A 12,959-nucleotide genomic window follows, 5' to 3' on the forward strand; every position below is an offset into this window, starting at 1 on the left:
GGTTTTATTTGGATTAAATAGAATTAATAAATGAATGAATGGTAAATGAAAGGCCAAAAACACTCCTCACCACAGCTTTTCTGTGCAACTCAGACTGACTACAATCACAGACGAGGGTTTAGTTGATCCCAGGATCCATTCATGAAGAATAATGATGATGATGAAGAGCAGTCAGGGAAGCATCTTCTTGGACTTGCTGCTTCTGCTGCTGGCTGAGCTGGAACACTTGGAGGCGGGGGAGGTTGAGGGCAGCTCCAAGGCCAGATCGACCACGTTCACAGAGCAGGAGAGCGCAGAGGCGTCGGAGCTGCCGCTGGCTGAGGAAGCACTGGACCTACAGCGAGGAGAGAGTTTCAGTGAAGACAACACTCAAACCTGCAGTCTCAGTTTATAACATAAAGATGAAGATCAGTGAGGAGCGGTTCAAGTCTTCTTTCGTGGAGATAATGAGAGGATTTTAGCACTGATCAGGTCAGACCTGAAAGAGGCCAGGCTGCAGGCCGAGCTGGTTCTGGAGCTCCGGCTGATCGGAGTGGAAGAAGGAGCCGGAAGCGACAGGCTGGCCTGAAGCAAACAGGAGGGAATGTCAGAGGTGAATAAACTTTGACCCGTCCTGTCCTGGCAGTGCTGTGTCTGACACCGATACCTGCTGGAAATACTTCTCCAGCAGCGGTCTGAGGTCGGGGGTCTTCTCCAGGGTCTCGCTCAGCATCCTGTCCAGACTCCTGCTGAACTCCCTCAGCTCCTTCAGCCTGATGTCTCTCTCCTCAGACGTCTCGCTCTTGGTGTTTTTCGCTGAGCGGATCTGTTTGATCAGCTTGGAGCACTGGCAGAAAGAGAGATGGAGCAGGATGACGGCGGGACTGCGGCGTCGGCGGCGTCACATGATCCCTCGAGAGGGATCGAATCAACACAGACCTGCTTTGTGGCTCTGTCCATTTTCTCCTGCTGGGAAGAGATGTCTTTGTTCAGCTTTGTGATGAGCTGCTGTTTGGCTTTTATGCTTTCTTGGTCCACCTGATCTTGCTGGAGTAAAATCTCCAAGGTATCGTTCTTGTCCTGGAAAAACGAGACGAGTACCGGCACACCCAAACGCTTACAGCACGCCACAGAGGAGCCAATGCAAGAGCGAGACGAGGTTAAAAAGCAGAGTCAGTCATGCTAAAACACACGGCACAGCACTGCAACTGCTGTCCACAGTCAGTGGAGGAAAGACGCTCTGTTTGACAGACTGCACATTGTTTGACACTGTTCAGTTTTCAAAATGCAGCTTAACATCGAAAAAAAAAATTCAAAAACCTGCAGGTCCTTCTGGAGCTCTTTGACCTGTTTTTTCCTGCTTCTCAGCATCTCATGAGTCGCCTTCAGCTGCTCTTCCAGTCTCAGCTTCTCCTGATACTGGGAGCCTTAAAAAGACGATCAGTGAAAGATGCTTTCAGCGATCTCGGCAGTTGTCGCATGAATCATTAAACCTGAGCTCGGCTTACTGGATTCATCCACTTTGTTGAGAGTCTGCCGGAGCAGAGCGTTGTGGCGGCTGAACAGCAGGTTGCTGTTCTCCAGGGCCACATTTTCGAGCTCCGTCTTCCGGATTTTGGCGTCCAGAGCGTCGCCTTTCTGCCGGAGCTCCTCTGACTCCTGTGCAACCTGGAGAGAAGCACAGACGACGTTAAGTCCCGGAAAAACCCAACCTTGGCGTGTTTCATGACCGTGCTCTTCACCTCTCACCTTGGCGATAATGTAGGCCTGCGCGTTCTCCTCCTCGCCCTCAGGAACCGCCATGGAGACGGTCAGAACCTCGAAACGTTTCTTCATGACGTCAATCTTGCGCAGCTTCTCGCTGAGCTCGATGCTGAGACAGAGTCGGTCAGCCAATGAGACGGCCTGCGTGGGTGGAGGTCGGAGGTCACAGGTCTGGAGGTCCTCACCTGAGCTTCTGCCTCTCCTGGTCGCTGAGGCTCAGCTGCCGACACAGCATGTCTCTCTGGATCTTGATGTCGTTCTCCCTCTCTCGGATGGCTTTCTGCAGCTCCAGCTTGTGTCTCTCGGAGGACAGCATGCTGTCTTCCTTGCTGTTGAGCAGATCACTCAAACGCTCCACCTCTGTCTTTAAGATCTGGTATCTCACCATGCTCTCCTGAAAACAACAACACGAGGTCCACGACGACAGCAAACAGAAACCTTCCTGTTAGATCTATCTTTTATTTTGGATCTTCTTTTTTTTTCAGTTTGAACTTATTACTGTCTGAAGAATGTTCAGTGTCTCAGGTGAAATCAGTCCGTACCGTACCTGTTTCTTCAGCTTGAGTGCCTTCAGGCTCTTTTCCTTGCCGTTACAACACAGCAGCAGCTGCTCGGCGGCGCCGGACAGATCTCTCTTCTGAGACTCCGACTGGTCAACTTCCCTCTTCAAACGGCGCACAGCGTTCTGCCGGGAGCAGGGATTCACAGGAGAAGGCGTCCCATTGCTTCACTGCCTGAAAACGATGTGGTTTGAGGTGAGACACCAACCTCGGACTCTTTCAGCGCGCTCTGGAGGATGTTCGCTGTTTCCTTCTTCTCCTCCAGATTTCTGGTCAGTTCAGAAATTTTCGCTTCCAACATCTGTCTCTCATCTGAAGACAGATTACCTTGGAGGAGTGCCAGTTTTTCATTCAGCACCTCTATCTGGGTGGACTGCACAAAGCAGGAAGGAAAAATAAAGATCAATGACTGTAAAAATTCCTAGAGATCAGAAGTGAGTGTTTTTATCCGCATGCCTGCTGAAGAATGGTGATCTGCTGTCTTCTCAGGATCTTCTCCTGTTTCTCCAGCTGGCCGTCCAGGTTACCGATGGTCGACTTACTGTTTGAAATCTGCAAGATTAAATCCTTCTCCTTCGCCCTGAGCGTCTCTAAATTCTTTGTGGCGAGAAAAAGCTCCTGGTTGCTGTTTTTCAGCAGGACATCCAGCTCCTGCAGCAAAGCAAAGGGAGAAGGTCATACAGCGGACCGACTGTCTGGCTGAAACTTCAGTCCAGACGACCTGGAGCTCACCTTGACCGTCTGCTCCGCGTCCTTGAGAAGCTGGTCCATCTGAGCGGCCCTCTCCTCCTCGGTGAGAGCCGTCTGAGTCACGGCCTTCAGCTTGTCCTCCAGAGCAGCGTTGTAGGCGTCTGCCTCCCTCAGTCTGCAGGAGGTTACATGCAGCCGGGTGAGTTAGCAGCCGGAGACAGAGCGTGGCGATGATTCACTGACTTTCGATCGTCGTTCTGGATGTCCGTCTTCATTCTGGATATGTCGGACTTCAGGGACTTCACCACAGACGCGGCTTTGTGCAGCTCCCCTTTGCAGACGCCCACCTGTGCGACGCGTGAGGACAGGATTCGTCTTCACATGAAGACAGACCGCGTCAAACCCACCACACTGAGAACCCCACCTCATCCTGCAGGCTGCGCAGGTTCCTCTCCTCCTCCGCCAGATCCTGCCGGAGCTTGACCGCCTCGCGTTTGGACGCGTCTGTTTTCCTCTTGGTTTCCTTGTTGTTCTTCTTCTGAGTGTCGAAAAGCTGCTTGCTCTCCGTCAGGGTGACGACGTTCTCGCGGTACTTTTCATTGGCCTGGGCCAGTTGCTGGAACCATGATGAAACAGTAACACTGATTATTTCTCGAATGCGCTTTTCAGTTTACACTCACATCCGGTGGGTTTCAGTCAGTGTGTGTTTGATACACTGTACCAGCGCGCACTGCTGCATCTCGGCATCCCGCTGCTTCCTTTGCTTGATGGTGTTTTCCCACTGCTGGCTGAGCTGCTGGTTCTCCTGGTACGCCCTCTGAAGGCTCTCTGTAGCCTTATCCAGGGCAAACTGATCACAACGCAAGAGCATTGTCACAGAGAGCGGGAAAACCTGTCGCTGAGAGGCTCAAAACAAAACATTACCTGTAAACATTTGTTCTCAGTCATCCCTTTTTCAAAGGCTTTGCGTTTGTCGTTGACCTCCAGTGTGGCTCTCTCTATCGCCAGAGTCAGAGCCTGTCAGAGGGAAGATTTGAACGACGTTCCGGTGAATCATTCTAGAGCGTTGAATGAACTTACTGCTCAGGACAGAGTCCTCTCCTCTCTCACCTTCACCCTCTGGTCGTCCCGGTGAGCGTACTTGGTGATGGCCATTGTGTCTTCATTCTGCCGCGCCGCCTCCTTGAAGAAGGCCTCCGTGGTCTGCTGGTCCCAGTTCATCTGTTCTTGAAACTCTTCCACTTTCCGTGCGGTCTGGAAGATGCGGTTCTGGAAATTCACAGAGGATGATGAGCGCCTTGTGTCACCGACAGCCATGGTCTTTTCCTCAGAGTCAGGCAGGAAGAGGAAACCAAGCAATGACAGACCTCTAAATTCTCTTTTCTTTCAGCGAAAGATTTTATCTCAGTCTTCATCCTGGCCAGTCGTCTGGACAGGACTCCTCTTTTCCTGTCTGCGAGGGCGACGAGGTGGTTCTCAGTTTCTCCCTCCCTTTCCTTCACTTTGATCAGAGCCTGCGTGACAAACAAACAAACACCCTCGACGTGCTGACTGTTTTCTCTTCCAGATCAATGAAACACGTGCATCGGTAAACTGACCTCGTTGCTTCTCAGCTCATCCTCCAAACCTTTCATCGCGTCAGCCATCATCCGCTTCGTGTCCTTGTTTTTTTCAAGAGCCATTTCCACCTCCGCCAACAACCTCTCCTTTTCACGAATCTGACAATTACATTTAATGACACAGAAATCTTGACATAATGACAAATTAGGTTCAGATATAGAATTGTTCTCAGTCTCTTTAGTGCATCCGTCGCATCATGATAAACATTTGCTCAACTATTAGTTCAACCTTCTCAATATTTAGTCATTTCTTCACATTTTAGGAGCAGTTTCTCATTCCTTACAAAAGACTGTAAATGGTTTTGAACTTGAATCTATTGCTTTAATACAACTGTCTGTTGTTTTATAACATTATCATTTTTATGTCATGTCAGTCATACTTTATTTGTGTCTGCTTATGAATGCTGGACAGAGTTACTTTCCTCACTGCACTACAAGAGACAAAGTTCAATGTGATGTGGGTGAAAATGTGTGTCCAGACAAATAGGAACAAATGGCGTATATGTTCAATTCCAATTTTACTGCAATAATATTTACAGTTTTGCACAGTTCTACCCAAAGGGAGTTTATGCTTCTTTGAAATAACGGTGGTTTTTTTTTCTTTTTTGTACAATGCTGTGAACAAATTAATTCTGCAATAAAATGCGAAGCAGATATATCCAGCCTCTTGTACTCAGTAACCTCACCAAATACAGTGGTGTGTAACTTTACTGTGGTTTTCAAACGGCTGTGCTAACAGTGCCTAGTGCTGTCTGGAGCATCTTCAGCTTGTGTCACCAAGATCTGACTTCTTTGCAAAGAAACTCACAACTAAAATAAACTGTCATCATGAAAACATGACAAAGCCACGTGACTGTTCTTCGTAAACAGTAGACTCAGATCTTGACGACACTGACACTTTCATGGACATGAAAACCTGCTTTTGAGGAAGAAACTATCCATTTCAACAAAAGCCTAAACGATGGCCTGTCTCGTGCTGCCCCCTGGCGGCAGAAGTTGGCAACACAAACCAACAAACGTTTTAAAACTTTCGGGACACAAAACTGTGTGGAATATTGTATTATTTGTCTTGAATTTCTAAAATATCTGATTTATTTATTTCCATTCTCATTCTGCCTCACATCCTTCCTCAGAGTGATTTGAAACATCGTCCCAGGAAAGCGCAGCTGACACCGGCGCTCATACTGAGCTGCATCCCGCTCACCTCCTCCACCAGAGCCGTGTTTTCGGCGTCCAGCTCCGGAGCCGCGTAGCGTTCATCCCAGTCCAGCTCCAGCTCCGCCTCCTCCAGGCTGAACGGCGCGAAGCTCGCCATGGCGCTGCGCCTCTCTGCAGCCGGAGCTCGGATATTCCGGGGAGATATTACCGCTGCAGTGGAGCTTTTCTATGTAGCGGCAGGTTGTTTCGGGGCTGTGTTGACCGTTGCCCGTAGCAACCGGTCCTGACAAAAAATGGCGCCGCCACGAGGACGCTGCGCGAGACTGGAGGAAACACCGATTAATTATTAAAACATAATGTTAACGTTGGAATTTATCACTTCTGTTAATGTCTGTGTTCAAGCTTAGTAGTTACAAAAAAAAAAAATAAGAAAAAAAGAACGGTGTTTCACTGTCTCTTTAATTTGTTTTTGGTCAATTTTTCCTTGATTTTTGTGCTTCTTGCTGCTGCTCCTGTCAACATATATGAAAAATTCTGATATAAATTCCTTAAAATATTTAGTTATTGGAATATTCCATGAAGGAAAAAGCATATCCCTGTAACAATCAAAGAAGCCCCATTAATTTGAGATTTTTTAGAAATGAGATGCTTCAGCTATATTCCAAACAATTCACATCATTTCACACCCATCTGCACCTTTGTGCAATAAGACTACAAAAAAAATGATTTCTTTTTAAATTTCAGATTGAGTTTAACCCTTTGAAGGCTCAAGAGCAGATTTAAAGATACCAAATCAGAACATTTATTTCAAAACAACATTTGTTTAAACAAACACCAATAAGCTTAAAAAATTACAATCAATGTTTTATACCAAGTTGTCACTCAAATGTCTCATAAAACAGAAATAAATTGGGAATGCACACTAGTATTAAAATTCAATAATTAGAGAACAACACCCCTTTGTGAACCCTCGAGTTTACATTATTTTCAAGTGAGTTTATCTATCTGCTTCTGGGTTCAAACACATCAAAGAATCACACAGATCACGACAGTGACTCCTCCTTGCTTGGCTTGAACGCACAAAAAAAAGCCCAATACTTAAAAGTTCCATACAATCACAAGCTGACCAACAAAGAGATATGCCTTTTTTTATATATGTACATTCAGTATATATATAAAGTCTCTGCTGTGAAAAATATTTCAGTCCTGAGGGTTGAAAAGGCAACATAATTCTCAGCTTGTTGTGGTCCTGTTGGCCTCCAGTCACTGCGTTCCCTATGTAGTAAAGACCTCACGGATGGTTCTTCGGAGGGAGCGGCCGTTAAACTGCCGTGCTTTTGGTCCCAATGTGAGGCCGAGCAAACTCCACGAAGTCGTCAATAAGGACAGGCCAAGCTCCTGTTGGTGGAACAGACGGTTGTGGGCATGATCATGGAAAAGACGAGCGTTCCAGAATGTTTCTGCACGAGCTGTGCGGGCGACTACGAACCTTCTTCATCATAATTCGACATGTCGTCTGTGATCATTGTGCTGAAGTCCAGCAAGAGATTCCAAGTGTCCTTTGGAATTGATCTTTTGTGGTGCTCCTGAGGATGAAGAGGAACAGAGTTCAATAGTGAGAAGCGAAGACTGCTACTGCGCCACGACTGGGATGAGAAAATAGATCATTTGGAAGAGGAACATACAGTTCTAGAATGCTTTGCCTGTTTCAATGGCAGGGCACGTTAAGGCCACTAAAGTGGTGATTTCACCAAAGGTTTCCGTATATGTTTCAGTCTCTCCCAGTTTTCATCCCCTAAAGTCACTTCGGACAGTTGGATTCAGTTGAAACACATTTCAAATCCTATTATTTTGCGATGAATAGAAATTGAACACCCCTCCTTTCAGTGTGCCTCTCTTCCAGCACTCATCAGCAACCCAGCAAAGATTTAACTTTTTTTTTTTTATAATAATAACCCCATAATTTATCCTTAAAGATATGGGAGCAAAAAAGTAACTACAAAAGAGCATCCAAAGTTTATTCAGATACGCCGATCTGCCATGAATTTAAACCTGCACTGGAGTTTTTTTTTCTTTTAAACTGGAGAGAAATAAAGGGTATTATCACATAGAGGAATGTTTATATTGAGAATATTTGGCCTCCTTTCAGCAGTTCAAGCCCCCAGCTTCCCATTGTTTCCAATTTCTCCAATTCATGAAAACAAGAAAAAGAAATACGCAGAGAAGTGAAGACGTGCATTTTAAGGGACACTCTTAATAGTGGATAACAACTCACGACTAGAAATTTGTTCCACAGGCCCAAGAACTTGAATCTTCCAGCCAGTACTAAATTCCAATACGCGATTGCCATTTCTAAATCTGGAAAAGAACAAGAAGCCAGAAATAAGTTGAGATAAGAGCAACCAATGAAGAAGAAAAAAGTTGTCTGGGGAGCATTAAAAGATCCTTACCCAAACCTTTCTGACCAGGATTCTTTGCAAAATTAAATGTAAACTGATAAAAGTCTTTAAACTTCCCCTGGTCCTTCAGCTCTTGCTCCATCTTTGGCAGCTGAGCTTTTAGCTTCTCTATACTGTCGCACCTGTGGAGGCAGAAACCATCACTGATAAACCCTGCTGCATAAAGGTTGTATGTTTGAGACATATAAAATGAAATACTCACCCCTGTTCTGCCATGCCATCGATGAACTCCTGCTTTGAGAACTCGCACTGTGTTGCTGCTCTGAACTTCCAGGCTATGAGGAGGACACTTATGCTGGCGGGGTCCAAACCCAAGTCATCACAGAACTGCTGGATCCCATCGATGCCTATCTTGTTGTCATCATGAGGATCTGAGTACAAGAGAACAAGACAATTCATTCAATATTATATAACTATTCCTCCATCATGTATAATGTTTACAGGATTTTTTTTTTATCATTTCAATACCTCTGTATCGGTTGTACAGCTGGTCGAGCTTCTTCTTGTCTAAAGCTCCCTTAAGATTTGAAACATAGAGCTCTGGGCTTTGAAAAAACTTGTCTGTGGCAACATCTAGTTTCCAGTCATTCTGTGACAGGCAAGTCACAGCAGTCTTCTCATTCGATTGTGTGAATATCATGAACTGACGAACCTTATCCTTCTGTGAGGACTTCAGCTTGTTCTACAAGACACACAAACAGAAGAAAATGAAACACAGGTGATAAATCAAACATCCTGTTCCTCTGATGTAGCTACTACAGATGGGTGCAGATTTAGTTGCTCGAATCGTAATGATTTGGATGGTTTAAGTAGGAAATTACTCTCCAGTTGTGCTCTGTCGAAAAAACAAAGACTTTTGGGCCAAACTGAAGCTGATATATATGAAGATTTGATCAGGTAAAGATCTAAGTATCTGATTCTATAGTTTATATAAAGAAATTATGCAGTGTTGAAGAAAAAGTGAACAGCAAGCTCAATCTCTGAAAACAACACGCACACAATGGCCTCCAGAGCAGATAAAAAAGAGATAAGATCACATGAATATACACTCTGTGTAAGTTTTCAGTGAACTTTACCAACGATACAGGCCTGAACACATGACCCCGATAGACAAAGGATCTGCTGACTGAAGAGCATTTTCCATGATTTGAGTTAGTTTGTTCTAGAAAATGAGTCACAGCAATTCAATACAAAGTTGTCCTGAAAGATAACATGGATCATCTGTAGATAAACTGCATGTCTGTGAATGAAAGCCACTACAAATGAAACTCATGAACAAAAACAAGACCTGCATAATCAATAGATCTCAACTCAGCAAAAACACCTAAGGGAAATTTTGGACTCATGTTCACCCAAAAACACATCAATACATACATTTATATAGAAACTAACAGAATTGGAGAATCGATAACAATGGAGCTTTTGAGGAGGTCCGTGACCCACATTCCACTAAGACTAGGTTGGCTTTAGTTTGTCTTTTACAACAACCATCACACATTTATGTGTTATCTTGAATAACAAAATAAACTAATTTTCCGTCACATATGTATCGTCATACTACTGCAAGACCAAACATCCAGACACTAATTAAAGAAAAGGAACTTTGGGTAATCAGTCTGCTATGTAAACACGTAAACATATTAACAGTGAAGGACTAGCAACGCTATGCTATGCGACTGCTATCACCGACCTGCTGAGTTACAAAGCAGCTACCTCAACATTTAAAACACGAAACAAGGAAGTGTAGTCCCAAAACAAGCCCAATAACATACCCCCGATGTCCCAGTGAAGTGTGTAAGCTTGATTTTAGTTGGCTTTGAGGTTAGCGAAACAAAACGACTTGGCTAACCACACGGTGTGCTAGTTAGCTAATGGCTAACACAGGGAGCTACGTTTGTTTTGTAATAGTAGTGGCGATTTAATGGTCATCAGGGCGATTATCTGACTCGAACAATCACTAAGTCGTTGACATATAATGCGCAGTGGTGCTGTGTATTTCTCGCGATGAAACAACACTTCTAATGGATGCTTTCTTACCATGTTTGTGTTTGCCGGACTCCCTCTTCTCCCATCAAGCTAGCTAATGTTAGCTCAGTGTTGAAGCTTCCGGTTAAAGTTTTGCTTTTCAGATAAAGAGTCCATAAATGAGCGCCCTGATCGATACCGCTTAAGAAATTGTCATAATGATAAAAGTAACATTTATTAACTACATTTTTCATAATATTTAGCAAAACTGAATCGGTAGTGAAAGTTGTAGAAAGTTATAGGAAAGTTATAATGACCCTTTCAACAAGTACTGGATTTTATTTTGAAAGGGCTTAGTGGGAATTACTCTGGCACTTGTTAAAAATACTCTTCAGGCTCAGAACTGTCGCTGATCTGCATGTTTTCCTTCACCTTGAGGAGATTCTGGAACAAATGGAAATCGTACAGACACAGGTTTGTTCCCTGGGTCGTGCTGAACTTGTCTAAGAACGAGAAAACCCTGCGGCAGGTGTCAGAGCCCTCCAAAGACAAACTGGTCCCGGATGAGGAGGTCTCTGCTACTCTGCTGAAGCTCTTCCGAGTCCTGCTCCGGGGCCATGGCGTGAACCGGGAAATCCGCGCAGGACATCCGGTGTGTGCACAAGATGCCATGCTGCAGTGTCTGGGCTTCTGCATTGACCGCAGGCCCAGCTCGCTCCCCTCGGCGGGGACAGGAGTGTTTGTCACCAGAGGCTTTGTGCCCAGAGGAGTGACAGTCGCCATGTATCCCGGCGCTGTCTACCAGCCGTATGAGCCCATTCTGCTCCAGTCCATCAGAAACCCCTTCGTGTTCAGGTGCATCGACGGTGTTTTGGTGGACGGAAATGACAAGGGCATCTCCAAAGTGTTGTTCAGGTCATGCAGTGGCAGAGACAGGATGGGTCCTTTCCTCATGAGCGACACCAGCTGGCTGACAGACTGTCCACTGAACCCCCTGGCTGTGGGTCAGTATGTGAACAACTGCTCCAACGACAGGCCTGCCAACGTCTGCTACCAAGAGTACGACGTGCCGGACAAGTTCCCCGTGGAGCTCCGCCGATTTCTGCCCAATGTCAACTACAGCCAGGATGCAGGGAGGCCTGTGCGCTGTGTGGTTCTTGTGTCCCTCAGAGACATCCATGCAGGGGAGGAACTTTTCTCCAACTACTACACCATTGTGCACTGAAGCTTTCACTCCAAGTCTGAATTTCCATCCCCAGTGTCCCTCCTTCGACTGAGGGTGATGACGCAGACATATTGTTTTGTACAACCAGCAATAAACTGGAATAAATGCAAACCATTTCTCATATGGTCTACTGACTGATGTTTGTAACTGCTCTACAGCAATTCCATATGAAATGAATTCAGTATGTGTATTGTAATCCACAAAGAACATGCTTTTCTATCTGAGCACTAATGTGCATTCATGGACTGGAGTGTAGCAGGACAGACCCTGGCTGAAGTGCAGTTGGAGTTTGCATGCTGTTTGCAGCTGTGCTGACCACACGAGCAAGTATCAGCCCTACCCTTCATTTTATTGAAAAATTCCATCACTTCAAGCTTATCCGAGGGTTTCATGCTCAGTTCTGTGACAGTGGAATGCGAGAACAAGACCAAGAAACTAATCTTGTTCTTTTACCTCAAAAACGTGTCCTTATTTAGAAAAATAAAATCTGGGACAGGGAAACACCTATAGCCTTCAGTGACATGCAGTTCTGCACATATACAGCTCAGATAACGGCAACACAATTCAAATCAGTTGATTACAATTGCTTTGTGTTACAATATAAATTATCATTTTTTTAGCTGTATAACTGTTATAACTCTATAAGGCTGGTGATCTTCATACTGCATTTCTTTGTAGTTTAGAGTTACCATCAGGTAAAGGAAATTCACTCAGTACTGTGTTAAGAATGAAGCCCTCAGATTTCCCTCAGTGAGGCACATGACAGACTTCTGAAAGCGGCTCACAAACCTGTGATCCTGACAGGTTTGTCTGTCCAATCAGTTTTTCCCAGAAGATGCATTGTGTCGTCCAGGTGCCTCACGCTCAGTGTCTTTCTCAGTACACTGCAACTGAAATACTGCTGGGATGTTTCACAAGCAAATTCTGACTTGTGAGTATAAATGAATGTCTGACGAATGCATTTTCAAAGAACTTAACAATCAAACCACATACCACAAAGACGAGCCATAACAATGTGGAATATGATTCTCAAAGTATTTTGGAGCACACACATGCAGGCATGCATGGACATGTACATACATATAGTCTATATTCTTTTTGATTTCTATTGGAATGTAAAATTACTCATAGTAAGGAACATGATATAATTTAATCTAAGATGAAATTCACTCAGTCACTTCAGGCAAGTAACACTTATTTATACAGCAGAATTCAGACACAAGGTAATTAACATTAACAAAGAAATACATAAATACAAAAGCATTAAGAGATTAAGATTATGGAATGCATAAAAAAGGGGATTACTATTATAAATTGATCCACTCGAAGCCTGTAAAACAATTCAGAATCCAAACCAAGAAAATCCCATCCTGGCTGTTGCAGGCCCCAGATCAGAACTGGTAGCTCAGGTATTTCCAGATAATCCCATCACACTGTGATGCATCTTCCTCAAATCCAATCTGAGGGAAAATCGGGTCACTTCAGAGACTTCACCCTTCATGTAGAATGCAATACAACATCTTTTCTATCAGTTTAAGGA

General features: G+C 44.8%; 3 protein-coding genes across 3 annotated transcripts; 1 reads left to right on the forward strand and 2 right to left on the reverse strand.

The window, feature by feature from the left end:
• Positions 1 to 171: 171 nt before the first annotated feature.
• ccdc39 (coiled-coil domain 39 molecular ruler complex subunit) lies at positions 172 to 5,927 on the reverse strand. Its single transcript, XM_030115128.1, has 20 exons — positions 5,817 to 5,927; positions 4,592 to 4,711; positions 4,361 to 4,507; positions 4,104 to 4,262; positions 3,918 to 4,010; positions 3,715 to 3,843; positions 3,418 to 3,609; positions 3,237 to 3,340; positions 3,036 to 3,168; positions 2,760 to 2,954; positions 2,512 to 2,676; positions 2,291 to 2,428; positions 1,929 to 2,137; positions 1,729 to 1,852; positions 1,488 to 1,647; positions 1,300 to 1,406; positions 919 to 1,059; positions 647 to 826; positions 479 to 564; positions 172 to 334 (listed from the first exon to the last, which is right to left on the reverse strand). The coding sequence occupies exons 1-20, from the start codon at positions 5,925 to 5,927 to the stop codon at positions 172 to 174; spliced, it is 2,856 nt and encodes a 951-aa protein (XP_029970988.1).
• A 626-nt stretch (positions 5,928 to 6,553) lies between these two features.
• Positions 6,554 to 10,350, reverse strand: dcun1d1 (DCN1, defective in cullin neddylation 1, domain containing 1 (S. cerevisiae)). The gene is made up of 7 exons (XM_030115758.1): positions 10,267 to 10,350; positions 8,698 to 8,911; positions 8,432 to 8,600; positions 8,221 to 8,351; positions 8,046 to 8,128; positions 7,260 to 7,356; positions 6,554 to 7,168 (listed from the first exon to the last, which is right to left on the reverse strand). The coding sequence occupies exons 1-7, from the start codon at positions 10,267 to 10,269 to the stop codon at positions 7,092 to 7,094; spliced, it is 774 nt and encodes a 257-aa protein (XP_029971618.1). The 5' UTR covers positions 10,270 to 10,350; the 3' UTR covers positions 6,554 to 7,091.
• Positions 10,351 to 10,574: 224 nt separating this feature from the next.
• On the forward strand, positions 10,575 to 11,531 carry setd9 (SET domain containing 9). Its single transcript, XM_030115150.1, has one exon. It carries the CDS (start codon positions 10,613 to 10,615, stop codon positions 11,417 to 11,419), a length of 807 nt encoding a protein of 268 aa, XP_029971010.1. The 5' UTR covers positions 10,575 to 10,612; the 3' UTR covers positions 11,420 to 11,531.
• Positions 11,532 to 12,959: the final 1,428 nt, after the last annotated feature.

This window comes from Salarias fasciatus, chromosome 18 (genome assembly GCF_902148845.1).
Source record: "Salarias fasciatus chromosome 18, fSalaFa1.1, whole genome shotgun sequence".
Lineage (NCBI taxonomy): Eukaryota > Metazoa > Chordata > Actinopteri > Blenniiformes > Blenniidae > Salarias > Salarias fasciatus.